Source organism: Coregonus clupeaformis, chromosome 8 (genome assembly GCF_020615455.1).
Source record: "Coregonus clupeaformis isolate EN_2021a chromosome 8, ASM2061545v1, whole genome shotgun sequence".
In the NCBI taxonomy this organism is placed as follows: Eukaryota; Metazoa; Chordata; class Actinopteri; order Salmoniformes; family Salmonidae; genus Coregonus; species Coregonus clupeaformis.
In genome coordinates, this window is record NC_059199.1 from 57,954,894 (window position 1) to 57,968,943 (window position 14,050).

General features: G+C 40.7%; 1 protein-coding gene and 1 long non-coding RNA gene across 2 annotated transcripts in view; both read left to right on the forward strand.

The window, feature by feature from the left end:
• The window catches only part of LOC121572024 (mitoguardin 1-like), a 35,676-nt gene extending 25,754 nt beyond the window's left edge, over positions 1-9,922 (forward strand). The window contains exon 8 of the mRNA XM_041883874.2: positions 9,773-9,922. Within this exon, the coding sequence (XP_041739808.1) occupies positions 9,773-9,907 (135 nt within the window). The 3' untranslated portion in view covers positions 9,908-9,922. The remainder of the gene's footprint in view (positions 1-9,772) is intronic.
• On the forward strand, positions 8,915-9,652 carry LOC123491410. Its single transcript, XR_006661323.1, has 3 exons — positions 8,915-9,246; positions 9,375-9,458; positions 9,565-9,652. It is a non-coding gene; the product is annotated as an uncharacterized LOC123491410 (long non-coding RNA).
• Positions 9,923-14,050: the final 4,128 nt, after the last annotated feature.

A 14,050-nucleotide genomic window follows, 5' to 3' on the forward strand; every position in this document is an offset into this window, starting at 1 on the left:
TTTCTCATATCTTCCTTTGTCTTGAGGTCCTCCTGTTTCTTCTAGTCAGCTTTAATCCGTTTCTGTGTAAGTTTGTCCCACTCGTTCTCACTCTTAAAAGCAGCCAGATACTTGTTTCTGACTACCTTGACCCATTTCTCCTTTATGAAATCCTTCTGGGCCTTCTTAAACTTCATATCTTTGTGATGCCTCTTTTGTCCCAACTTCTTGTTCTTCTCCTACTTCTGTCTCTCATTTTCCATCTTTTTCTGCTCCATCTTTGATGGCTCTTTCCATGACAGACCAGCGGAAAGCTATTATCCTATTGATGTCACTTGTTAAATCCACTTCAAATCAGCGTAGATGAAGGGGAGGAGAGGTTAAAGCCTGGAGACATGGATTGTGTATGTGTGCCATTCAGAGGGTCAATGGGCAAGACAAAATATTTAAGTGCCTTTGAACGGGGTATGGTACACTGATACGTTCTCATACTTACAGCTATACATACTCACACTTTCATACTCACATTCACACACGAACCCCACCTTCAACAGGTCTGATCACATACAAGGCCCCTGGATAGGCAATCGAGTAGGCTACTTCCTTACATCAAACTAGATGTAGCTCCGGCGCTGATGTGCTCTGGCATTTACAGGACAGAGCGTACTCACCAATTCTTGCCCTCTCACTGTTTATTCTCTTCCCCTTGCGCCTTATCGCTCTATATTTGTATCTGTTTATGCAACCTATCTTCCTTGGCCATGCATGTATGTGATAGAGACAGAGATACTAATATTTTATGGGAATTAACCCTGTTCTTAGAATCAGCACTGTAGAACATAGCGTGTATAATAAGTATAGTGTTAATTGCAGTGTAGCCTAGGTTGCCTCTGGCTATGAATGTTTCTGTACTTGTATCAGTACATTTTTGGCTAATAACATAGACCTAACAATTATTGTAAATGTGTGTTTACCTTGTGTTATAATAACCTATTTTCAATTTAAATGATAGGACTGACTGAAAAGCTGACTTCCTCCATTATAGGCTCCTGGTTGTAATTATTACATGTGTAAGCCCACAACAGCATTGCTGTTAGATAGCTTCATTTATTTAGTTAGCTATACGAAATTAATAATAGCCTAAAACTTATATTAGCTGTATGGCTAGCTTTATTCAAAATAGCAGAACATACCTGCCAGGCGACAAGTCAGCTCTCCCGCGCTGCCTCTCTTTACGCGAAAATCGTCATGCAGACTTGTGCCCTCATGGAGATTCCGTGCAGTGGATAATTAATACTGAGGTATTAATTTGTGATACTTCACTAGGCTAAAACAAGGTTTACTCGTTCATTCGTGTCGGTCAACCACTGAAAACATAAATGTGTCAAACTTTGTCTGCCTCTTCTTATCCATTTGGTGGAATTTCAACCATGCTCCCCTGTCTTCTCTGCTTCCCACCCCTCCTCGTGCACTTCTCCAATCCTTCCTCTCAGTCTCACAACAAGAGGATAATGCTAGCGTCTCGTTTCCCCTAGCAACCAGTTGCTATAGGAATATTCCTTAGTAATTCAAAGTGTTGATGATGATGATGAAGAGTCCAGATGTATGACCACGATAGTTAGATTAGGCTAGTTATTCAATCAAACACATTTATTTTACAATTATAGACCCCTAACCTAGGAAGAAATGTGTCTCTTTTAAACGTCTGTGTGCAGTTACAGGTAGCATACTCCAAAAACTAGAGAAAATTAGACAAAAAATATATTAAATCCACCTTTTGCACAGTCCTCGGCATTTTAGCTGTGCACATCTCACATTTCCCAACACCGTTGCAGTAACTAGTCGTTTCTATGCGAAGCGGCTGCGGCCGCTTGTAGAAGTAGCCTTAATGACAGCACTTCCCACAGTGCGACCAAAAGAAAGATCTACACATATGCAAGAGGTATTTATCGCTCAATACAAAAAGTTGATTTAATATTTTTCTGAATATTCTCTGTTTTTTGGAGTTCCACCTGCAACTGCACACAGATGTTCATAAGAGACAAGTTTCTTCCGAATCGAGAACAAAGAAAGTATCGCCAAGGTTTGTAAAAAAATATCCTGATTATGGTAAACAGCAGCCTATGCAAGATCTCAGATGAGCTTTAGTCTGCCACTGAGGTTCGTGTTTACATGGCTATCTAGCAGTAATGTTAGAGGCTTTGATTCAGTTAGTCTACTGGGAGGAGAAGATGTGTCTTTCCCCAGGATACCCTTGCTTGTGGAGATAATGCTAGCAACCGAATGCTTTAATAAAGGATGAAGGTATATTAGACCCAAGTAGCCTATTGTAAACTGTAACACATCTCACAATTAGAGTAACATGCAATTTTATCATTGGGGACATCACACTTTGTGCTATAGAGTATAGACTGTTGGTTTAACAACATTTCCAAAACTCCATACCTGATCATAGGCTTTTGTTTTGAAATGTGTATGCCAGTAATGTTAATTTTATCACCAGCACTTTTGGAACCATAGCACCACTGTAGCTATATAATCCAACCACCTTGACTGATGACTGTCAATTCCTGCTGGAAGTTTCTAACTTTCACAGACTAACCAACCTTTTCTAACTTTCACAGACTGACCAAACTTTTTTCACAAACGTTTTTAGAGTAAGATTGTTGGTCATGAAGATGTCCCTTTCCTAAAATAGTGTAGCAAACAAGGGGCGGGGAAGCGAACCCAGGTTACATGCGTGAAAGGCGCACACCCTACGCATCGCTCCAACAGATTTAACCCACTTGGTCAGAATTGTAATGTGGCTCACTGTATTAGCGAGGATCACTACACCGTTTCGACCACTTTGACCACCAATATGCAGCATACAGTTTTTTAGAGAGACAATAGATTTGTGGGAGTCCTTCGTAATTAAAACACTAACCAGCCGTAACATACGCATTCGATTTCTATTGTCTGCCATTTTCTTTTAGCCTCTGATTACTTTTATCTCCTAATGAAGATTTGTGTTGGTGTACTGGTTTTCCTCAACAGCCACCCTCTTTGGATGTATTATTGTTGCCGGCTGTACAGCCAGAGCTTGTGTGTCGCCCAGGGTTTCAATTTTAGTCGATTTTAGGATTAGGGTTATGTCATGAAACGTGGGCTACTCGGCCTACATTATAAATATGACACAATCAGCATTTCACTTTGGATATGAATAATCCAAATTATCAATCAGTTATCAAAACGCTCAGATATAACCACCAGGGCAGGAGGGCGAAGAGATGAGAAGAGTAGGCTATCTCAGCTGATTTATGCAGGAGATTTAAAATAATAATGTAAAACATATCTGTAGGCTTTTTAGTAACTATTTGAATGATGTTTTAGTCCAATGCATGTTGGTTGAACGCTTTGACACCTTGAACGTGAAAGTGAGTGGTTCAGTGAGTGTCTCCGCCTAGAACATCACAGAGCTGATGAACGCATTAACGTTCTTTTTCAGAACCATGGCGAGCGCATTGTGACGCTGTCCCTTCTACTCCTACTCAGAGCCATTGATACAGTATTTTCTAAATGGTTATACTCCTACTGTTCTCTAAACAATGGTTTCATAGTTTACAATTGTATAAACTCCCAAATCATGCTCAAAATTCAATTTAATAGATGTCACTGTTGAGTGTTTTTTAATCAGTTTGATAAACATGTTTGTCCCATTGTGACATAGCCAACCATGACTTAAGGAAGAATTTGACGTATTACTGGTCCCTATAAAACCCTGTAATTCTAAGAAAGAATTGTCAGATGGTTTTGAACTCAGTCAAAATCACTGCAGTATGTAGAGCGATAATGAGTAGGTCTATGTTCAGTCGTTTGTTGACAGCGACCCCGCTGAGATTCCTCCGCGAGAGGCCGCTTCTGAGTGCAGCTGGCCTGTTGTTTGCGTCCGGTTCGGCAGTCTACTTTTATAGCAAATATTACGGTATCGGTGAGGATGCACTGGCCACCGTGGAGAGCGTGGACCGTGTTGTCACGGTTGAGGAGGGTAAGTTTACATATTTGACAATGTCTAAATAGTAATAGTCCCAAATGCCACCCAATACCCTATTTCTTATTTTGACCAGGACCCATAGTTCTATGGTTAAAAGGCGCTGGTCAAAAGTAGTGCACTAAATAGGGAATAGGGTGTCATTTAGGTAGCAATCATGGTGATGACATTTTTTACAGTGTAGCCCTAGATTAACAACAACAAACAAACTTGCTCCTTTGAAACCAAACCTTTGCTTTAGGTTTAATTGAACATGTTGGTACATTATGCAGACACATAAATACATTTGATGTCATACAATATAAAACACAAGTAAATATATGATCAGCCTAACTACATGGACAGATGTCTGGTGTCTTGTAGCTAGTATTTCTTAAACTTAGAGAAAACAATCCTTTATTGTTTTTCATAAAGATAATGAGCCCACCCTGGACCAGGAGGACCCAGTCCTTGTTCAGGTAAGAATGCTGCAGGCCTATCAATAGCTTGGGTGCCAGTCTTTCTGCTCTCTTGCCAATTCCATCGTGGCAATATGATATTGGCATCACAATCCCATAAGGAGTGGACAGAGAGCTGAAACAGACTGGCACCCAGGCTATAACAATACTGCTTCATTAGCAGGATTGGTTCAATAACAATCTGTCATTCAAACTGTCATTTTACTGACTCATAAATTGATCCTGATTTTCTTCCTTAGTATGTGGTTGAGGAGGTTGGGCACCGGCCCTGTCTGGCTTTAATCCCTTGGTCTGGACCTCTGTGGGTTCCCAGCTCTGTAAGTCCATCCATTCTGATACTCTTTGGTCTTCTCTCTGGTCTTAAAACTGGTTTATGAAGAACAATATGGAAATACATTTCTGTAAACATATTCCCTATTTTTTATAACTGCAGCCAACATATTACCTTACCCATGCTGGGAGGATGCCGCTGAGAGAGCTGGCAGTGTTAAAAACGCAGGTAACCATGCAGATTATTGGACAAAGCTCATCTGATCTAATAGGCAGGATTACCTTCAGTATCCACTACGGTAGTGAAATACTTTGATGTTCGTTCCCTCATTTTCTCACAGATAGCTAGGACGATGGTATGGAATGAACTGTCCTCTCAAAATGAACAGGTAGCCATTCATATGCAGGTACCTCAGATGTTTCCTTAACCTTTCAACACAGACCTGTGTAGTGTCTCAGAATCTATCATGCAGTAGCCTCCTCTTGTGATCCTCCCTATAGCAGTCTGTCAGACCTATAGGCTACCTGTCTATCATTCAAACTGACTTTTAATTTGATCCTGTCTTGTTCCTTAGTATGTGGATGAGGAGGTTGGGCAGCGGACCTGTCTGGCTTTAATCCCTTGGTCTGGTCCTCTGTGGGTTCCCAGCTCTGTAAGTCCATCCATTCTGATACTCTTTGGTCTTTAGACTGGTTTATGTAACTTAAACATAAACATGATGCTTTCTGTAGAACAATATGAAAATACATTTCTGTAAACATATTCCCTATTTTTTTAATAGTCTGTAACACTGCAGCCAACTTATTACCTTACCCATGCTGGACGGATGCTGGTGAGAGAGCTGGCAGTGTTAAACACACAGGTAACCATGCAGATTATTGGACAAAGCTCATTTTATCTAATTGGCAGGATTACCTTCAGTATCTACTATGGTAGTGGGATACTTTGATGCCCTTAAAACTGTTCCCTCATTTTCTTACAGATTTGCAAGATTGAGCAGCACATTTCCATCTCTCGTGCTGGCATGATGGTATTGGATGAACTGTCCTCTCAGCTTGAAGAGGTAGCCATTCATCTGCAGGTACTTCAGACATGTTCTTAACATTTATATCTCAGACCTGTGTATTTCAACTATTATCATTGCAGTGGCCTCCTCTTGCAATCTTCCCTATGCCAATATTTTACTCCTATACAGTACCAGTCTATCATTCAAACTGACTCTTAAATTGATCCTGTCTTGTTCCTTAGTACGTTGATGAGGAGGTTGGGCACCGGTCCTGTCTGGCTTTAATCCCTTGGTCTGGACCCTTGTGTGTTCCTATCTTTGTGAGTCTATCCATTCTGATACTCTCTGGTCTTTAGAGGATATTAAAGATTAACATCAAGTCACTAGTTTTCTATAAAACCACATAATGAAAAAACATATTCCCTTGTCTTCATAGCCTGTCTTCTCCAAGGCCAAACCAGTCTACTACCTCACTCGTGCTGGGAGAATGCTGGTAACAGAGCTTGCAGTGTTAAACACACAGGTAACCAAACACATTATTAACCAAAGCTCATCTGATCTTATAGGGAGAATTTACTTTACCCTGTTCCCTTTTTTTTCACAGACTTCCAAATTGGTTATTGAGGAGCCTACCATTCACCTCACTGAAGCTGGGAGGCTAGTGCTTGACGAACTGTCAGCACCTTCAGATAGCCATTCACAGGTAGTCAATCACATTATTAGACAGTCATAGCTGATTAGTAATAGTACACATTACCATGTCCTCTATCTCCACAATTGTGTGTCTTATTAATCACAGAGCAATCTCTATAATTAGGGGATGTCTTTGTTTTTTCAGCCAAATAGGGAAGACTCTGGTTTTCCCTATGAGAAGTTGCAGCTGGTTGGGAACTGGGGTTCGTTTCATTTCCATTACTGGAATATCCATTATGGACGAGTGCAGGTACTTCAGACATATTCTTAACATTTATGAACACACCTGTGTATTTGAGCTCCCAATTGTCTCTGGGTTTTCTTTTGTATGTCTGTCCCTAATTGAAACCTAGGGGAAACTTGTCGTACGAACATCATGTGGGCTCTATATCACTGCCAGGGATTATACTCAGAACTGAAATCGCCTGCCAAATGTTATAGACATCTACAGCTAACATATAGAGAGAGGTCTGGAGACTGAAGGAGTTTTTTCTTTATAGCAAAATGAAGAGGACATGCATCACCTGTGCATTGTGAGGGGAGTGGAGAAGCAGCTGTGGTGGAGCAGAGTCATCCAGGAAAAAATCCTGGACCCATGGGTGAGAGATTCTCAACTGGTCTTTCGTCTCAAATGCACCTGATTTGTGTCAAATGACGCACATGCTATAGGTCTACTTATATTTCCTGGATGAAATGTAATGTTTCTCTGTCTCTTTTAAAGGGTCTCGTCCAGGTGGTCCTCACCAACAAGAAGCTGATTGGTATTAAGGTACAGTCAGGCAATTTTTCACAGAAAAAATGTAAAGTGGCAAATGTCCATTTACCTATTTGAATAAATACATGTTGACAGAAAATGAAATTACACGTTCTAATCTCTTGCCTCATTTTTAGTTCCTTGGTAGAAGGATCCATGGACTCATGTCCGGCCTTGTCAAGAGGAGGTCTGAGTTCACCTATTATGAGGATGCCCAGGTACACCCCGTTGTTTCTCTGTGTTATGATTTATTTCAGTGTTTGGTTGAGGGGTTTTCAATATGGTGGTTTTCAGTGTTGGGCTGACAGTGTCACATGTTGTGTGTTAAACAGCAGGTGGATATCTCCACCACAGTGGAGGGGTACCAGGAGAGGGGGGATGAGATGATGGCATATCAGTTCTCCACCTCTGACATCATCACCACCCCTCATGAGCCGTCCTCTGGCTCCTCTCACCAGTCCCCCCAGAATTCTCCGCCTCCCCCTTTCCCTTCCGATTCCCCTCCCAGTCCCCTCCACCTTACCACTCCACCCAGGACCAGGACCAGACCCCTGACAGCACTCCTCAGGTAAAACTCTTTCTACAGTCAATAATTCTTATTTCATTTGTACTTGTGTGTACAGGTGTGTGTCATTGTTTTGGTATCGATAGGTTTGTGTTGTCTGTCAAGGGTCAAGTTGTTAGGTCAAGATGAAAGTATTGTTATGATGTCACTGAATGTTTTGTCTGCTTCAGTTGATGTTGCAGGTGAAATGCAGTTTAGTAGAGTTTAAGTTAATGTGATGTCTGTTTTAGGAGTTTGAGGAGGAGTTTGTGGAGGAGCAAAATAATGCTGCAGATGTGCCCCAGTTGCGGTGGGTTCGCTTTCATGTGTTCATCTATAGTAAAAACCTTTGCTTTGAAATAATCTGCCCAATATTGTAGTTATACAGATGTAGGATCTTAATTTGAGACAGTTTGCTACAGCAGGAAAATAATCCTGCAGCAACAGGATACATTTTTCGTTAGGGCAAATCGAGTCTAAAATTTCAAAGTGGAAATTACAAACTTGAAAATTCCAAATACGCTACAAGTTTGCATTTCCTGCCGTGCAGGAAAATTCTCAGCAACAAAAGAGTGATCAAATTAAGATCCTACATTGGTATGGTCTTTCTGAATCCTGCAGTTATAATATAGGCTAACATAAAATTATTTCTTAATTTCATGGCACTGATGTTTTAGCTTCTTAGGTTGAACATTTGTTATTGAACATTTCTATTTACAGGCGTTACTTTGAAAACCAAGGGACAACCAACTTCTCTCTGAGGCTGGCCGCTATCAGACGTGCTATGGAGGTGAGAAAATGTGAATTTAGCACCTTTTGTATTTCACTTCATGAACATTTCTGGACTATTTGTAAATGTACTGTCTTGTTCTCACAGGCTCTGACATCCTCAGACAGTACCTCCCTCAATTACCTCACCCACGCTGGGAGGATGGTGTTGAGTGGACTATCCGAGCTCAACCAGCAGGTAACCAATTACATAATTGTGCAACGTTCATCAGACCAGATATATAGTTCCCACTGGGCACAGATGTCATTTCAACGTCTCGTTTTGATTTACATTTGGTTGAGTTGTCAACTAATGTGAATTCAATGTGAAATCCCCCCAAAAATTAACGTAATTGGATTTAGGTTAAAAGACGAAATTCCCTTACGTTGATGACTTCTTTCAAATCCAATCAGTTTCCCACTTTGATTCAACATCATCACATTGACATTTTTTATTGATACAACATTGATTCAACCAGTTCTTGCACAGTGGGTTACCTTTAGGCAACAGTGATTCATAGGGTTTAGTTGAAAAGTTTCAACGTCATACTAGCCAAACAATCGGAGGCCCTTTGAATTACAGACCTGAATCTTTGAGTTTATGATCTAAGTTTTAAGGAATTTTATGATTGTTTTGTTTTGAGGATGTGAGGCAGTTTCAGCAGGCCTACGACCTACTGGTGAACTTCATTAATGAGCCAGCAAACAGGGAGCGACTAGAGCAGGAGATGGCTCTCGTAGGAGTAGGTCTACATGCAAGCTTGAGCGTTAGCTGCAGGCACCGTCTTCCTCATCTAACATCTACTCAATGAGACTTTCTAAAGTGCTTGTCAATGAAGATTATGTAATTATCCTATTTGTTTGACTTCAGATCGACCGCATCAACTTCGCAGATGTTTTTTATGAATTCGTTCTACTAAGCCTTCTAGAAGGAAAGACATCTCTTCCTATATCTGTAAGTGGCCCTAAGAATGGAACATCCTGTTGTTTATCTATGCTATACACACTGTTGTCATATCAGATCTGTAGACACTCACTCATGTCCCCTGTTCCTTCTCCAGGAGCCTGGTAGCTTCCTTTATCTGCTCCTGCAAGTCATAATGAGGATTGACCCTCCTGGAGGAGCCTGGACAGAGGCTGCTGAGAACTTCTACCCTCCTCGTTAAGGTACATTTGTCTCTCTCTCTCTCTCTCTCTCTCTCTCTCTCTCTCTCTCTCTCTCTCTCTCTCTCTCTCAATAATAGTTGATGATGTGTCTGTTGTCAACAGGACCAGATGAAGGCATGGCTACAATCCATCTTCAACCTCAATGAGTCAATCTATGAAAGCCCAGAGAGGCTCTCGGGGGAGGTGATGCGGAATCTAGAAATACAGGTTGAGTTCCTGCTGTCCAGCCTGGATTAAGGTTCCCAAACTGAGCTGAGGCCCCATCACAAAATAAAGTGTTTTGCATTTAAACATTATCTGTCAATCGTAAACAAATGTTACATCATGTGTAGGGGAGAGTGGGGGTAAGTTGAGCCATTTTTTACATTCAGCATTACTCTGTCAAGGGAAATATAGTATTCTTTCAAAATATACAGTATCTGTCACGACTTCCTCCGAGGCTGCCCCTCTCCTTGTTCGGGCAGGCTTCGGCGCTTGTCGTCACCGGCCTTCTAGCCACTGCCGCTCCTCATCTCATCATTCCATTTGTTTTGTCTTGTTTATTACACACACCTGGTTCATATCCCCTCATTAGTACCTGTATAAGTGTTCCCTCTGCCCCCTTGTCTTTGTGTGTGATTGTTTATTGTGGAGGAGAGAGAAGCTCGGTGGAGCTCCATGTATTTTTGTATCGCCGGGAATATTCCCTGTGTGCCTTGTATTTTCCAGTGCCCCTGTTTTGCGCACTGGAGTGTTTTTACTAGGGGTGTAACCATCCATCTACTACATCGATGTATCGATTTATATTCCTATGATCCAACTACATCGATCTGTGCTCGTCGAGTTGGCCTTTTGGACAACATATATCGATCTAACATCGTTTTAAAATGTAATAAATCGATTGTATCGATACTAGGAAATAACCCATTGGATTTAAGCACGCCAGACTTTATATGGATGTTTTTTCTTAGCACTTTTAATGATAAAGGCTTTAAACATTACTCGATTCACTCTGCCTATCCGTGACGCCATCGCGCCAGCAGCAGCGCAAAGGCGCCAAGACAACAAAGCATAGCATGGTGGATGACAGAGGAGAAGCCGACGAGCGAGAAATTATCAAGCCACCATTGCGGTCCTTACAAGAAACAGGAATCTAGGGAAACTTCACCTGCACTGTCCAGTATCCAGGTATTTATTTCAGTCACACTGGTTGAATTTTTGGCTAAAAGGTTACTGAATCGATTTCAAGTCACTGAATCGTTTCGGATCGTATCGTTCGTTTCTTTTCACCTTTATTTAACCAGGTAAACCAGTTGAGAACAAGTTCTCATTTACAACTGCGACCTGGCCAAGATAAAGCATAGCAGTGCGATAAAAACAAACAGAGTTACATATGGGGTAAAACAAAACAAAGTCAAAAATACAACAGAAATACATATAATATACAGTGTGCAAATTTAGCAGTTATGGAGGTAGGCAATAAAATAGGCTATAGTGCAAAATAATTACAATTAGTATTAACACTGGAATGATAGATGTGCAAGAGATGATGTGCAAATAGAGATACTGGGGTACAAATGAGCAAAATAGATAACAATATAGGGATGAGGTAGTTGGGCGGGCTAATTTCAGATGGGCTGTGTACAGGTGCAGTGATCGGGTGTAAATGAACCAATATCGTCCTTGAATCGTATCGACAACCACGAATCGTGATAAAATCGAATCGTTGTTAAAACGAATCGTTACACCCCTAGTAGTAGGTGCCAGGCACATGCGGTTTGAGTGTGTCAAGGACTGCAACGCTGCTGGGTTGTTCACCCTCAACTGTTTCCCCGTGTGTATCAAGAATGGCCCAAGGACATCCAGCCAACTTGAGACAACTGTGGGACGCATTGAGTCAACATGGGCCAGCATCCCTGTGGAACGCCGACACCTTGCAGAGTCCATGCCCAGACAAAGTAGCTATAACCCTAGCATTAGAGTTATTGGCTGCATTCACACAGGCAGCCCAATTCTGATATTTTTCACTAATTGGTCTTTTGACCAATCACATCAGAGCTGATCAGTCAAAAGACCAACTAGTGAAAATACTAGAATTGGGCTGCCCGATCTCAACACAGCCATAGTGGCATCAGCGCTGCAAATTATTAGTATTCATAATATTTATTTAAAATCGCCAGTTGATTACAATAGCCTACCATAGCACGTTGAGCGTCATTCCATATTAAACTGCTGAACTAACAATAGTCGAGGCTAGTCTATCCTTTATGGGAAACTGTATAAATCTACTGCAACACAAACTACTAGTCTGAATGAATGTCTATATATGTCATATTTATCAAAATGTTAAAACCAAGAAAAGTTAAAAACGAAACAATTTCCGATTTATTGAATGAGTCATGCATTTAGTCTCGACATGATAAAAGGTCAGTCTCTGTACCACGTGAATGAAAAGTGAAACAGAATTAGAACGCTTCTTAAGTGTTAGTGTTTTGATACAATGTAAAGTGGACAATATTTCTTCCCCTGTACATTCTAAATGTCTTTAGTATCAAGGTCAAGGCACTCCATATCAACCATAGTTAATTTACTGGAATAAATGCTTTGCTTGGTGTGAACCAATTCCGTCTAAAACCATGTCTCTTTCAGGAAGGCACAATGTTCAGAACTTTGAAGGCAAAAATCATACATATAGAGCAGACATCACTTTCGATTTGAAACAAGTGTGATCTATACAATACATTTCTATCTGGAGCAGTCTGAACATTGTTCTGCACTGAATATACCCCTTGGCCTCAGGGCCATCTGAATGGACAAGCATTTATCTGGTGTGACACTGGACGAAGACAAAAATTCTGCTTCTCCATGGTTCTGAATGGGGAGACATCAAAATCAACACCCAGGTTTGACTGACAGAACCCGCCCAGCAAAGATAAATGCACTTTAGTTATTTATATAATCTTACAGAATAATGTTTGGGTTGGAATGAATGAAGGGAAAGGCAATGAAGTAGTATTTAGAGAAAAGTAAGCAGGAGTGTTAAACTGATAAAAGCACTTCCTGGGTACATGACCTGTACACCCTTGTCCCAACTGTTGCATTGATAAAAAGTTGTACCTCCCGTACATCAAGGCATCTGTTTGCTCACAGGAATGACTGCATTTTGGAGAGACAAGTTGTCCGTTTTTCTACACACAAAAGCCCCCACCAACGACTTAGCTTTCAAACATAAGACATGAGCAGATAATAAGTTATCCAAGCATGTAGCTCTTGAAACCGCTCTCTTCAATACTGAATACATGCTTGTGTTTGAGACTGCAAAAAAAAGAAGTAATATTTTAAAAATTCACATAAATCAAGGAAGTTGACTTGTGATAGCGAGCTCATACTGTTCAAAACAAGGAGAAATAAAACAGTCCAACAGACAGAGGAATGAGAGAAACACTCCCATTATTTACATAATCTGCTCAAGGACAACCCTCTCTCTGGATTGGCCCGAGTTATTCACAGGAATGCATCCGAGAGCCAACCAGAGGAACGTTTGAGCATTCTTTAAATATGCAACCTAAGTTAACATAACATACAATAATAATGTGTTAATATACACATTTCGTTAGAGATTAAAGACTAACATTAGTGGAACAGCAATGTTGAGTTTTTGCATAAATCCATTGTAATGGTTTTGTAAATTTAACCACAGGTAGCCATTTTGGTTCAACATAACTGTCATCAAGTGCATGAGGCTCATTACTACATTAATGTTCCTTCAAGTATGGTGGTTTACAGAGTGAAACTAGAAAATATCTACATGATGCATGTTGGTATGACACAGTCGGCATATTCAAATGGTAAAATGTCCTGCCCTTTACTGATGGTTTCACATACTAGACAGACTGTTGCATGGTGCTTATTCAGTAAGGACAAGAGTCCCTAGAGAATTGAACTGTGACGATAGAGAACAGTCTCTTTTCTATTCATTGCATTTCTATCTATAACACTAAGTGCGTTACAGATGTGCTCTACTGAATGAGCCCCAGTTGTCCAAAACCCAGATTGAAATGAAACTGCACCTGCTATTAAGGATGGGAACAAAAACACATACAACCAGCAGCTTTGTTGCATGCTTGGACCCCTAATAAGAGATTAGTTGGTCCTAGTTCAATTTTCCAGTTCAAGTTTAAACATCGTTCAAAACACATAAAAACCTTGGATTAAGGAGTTGTTTTCCAGACAGATAACACTCATACACCAATGGTTGTTATAGTCCTTTTTCCCCTCTCTTCGGGTTGGCTCATTCTTGATAACCACAGAACTTTCAGAGAACAAAGAAAATGTCCATTAGAAAACCTCAGCAATTGATATGTCTTGTGCTTTCGTTGTCGTTACATAGTGGTTTCTCAA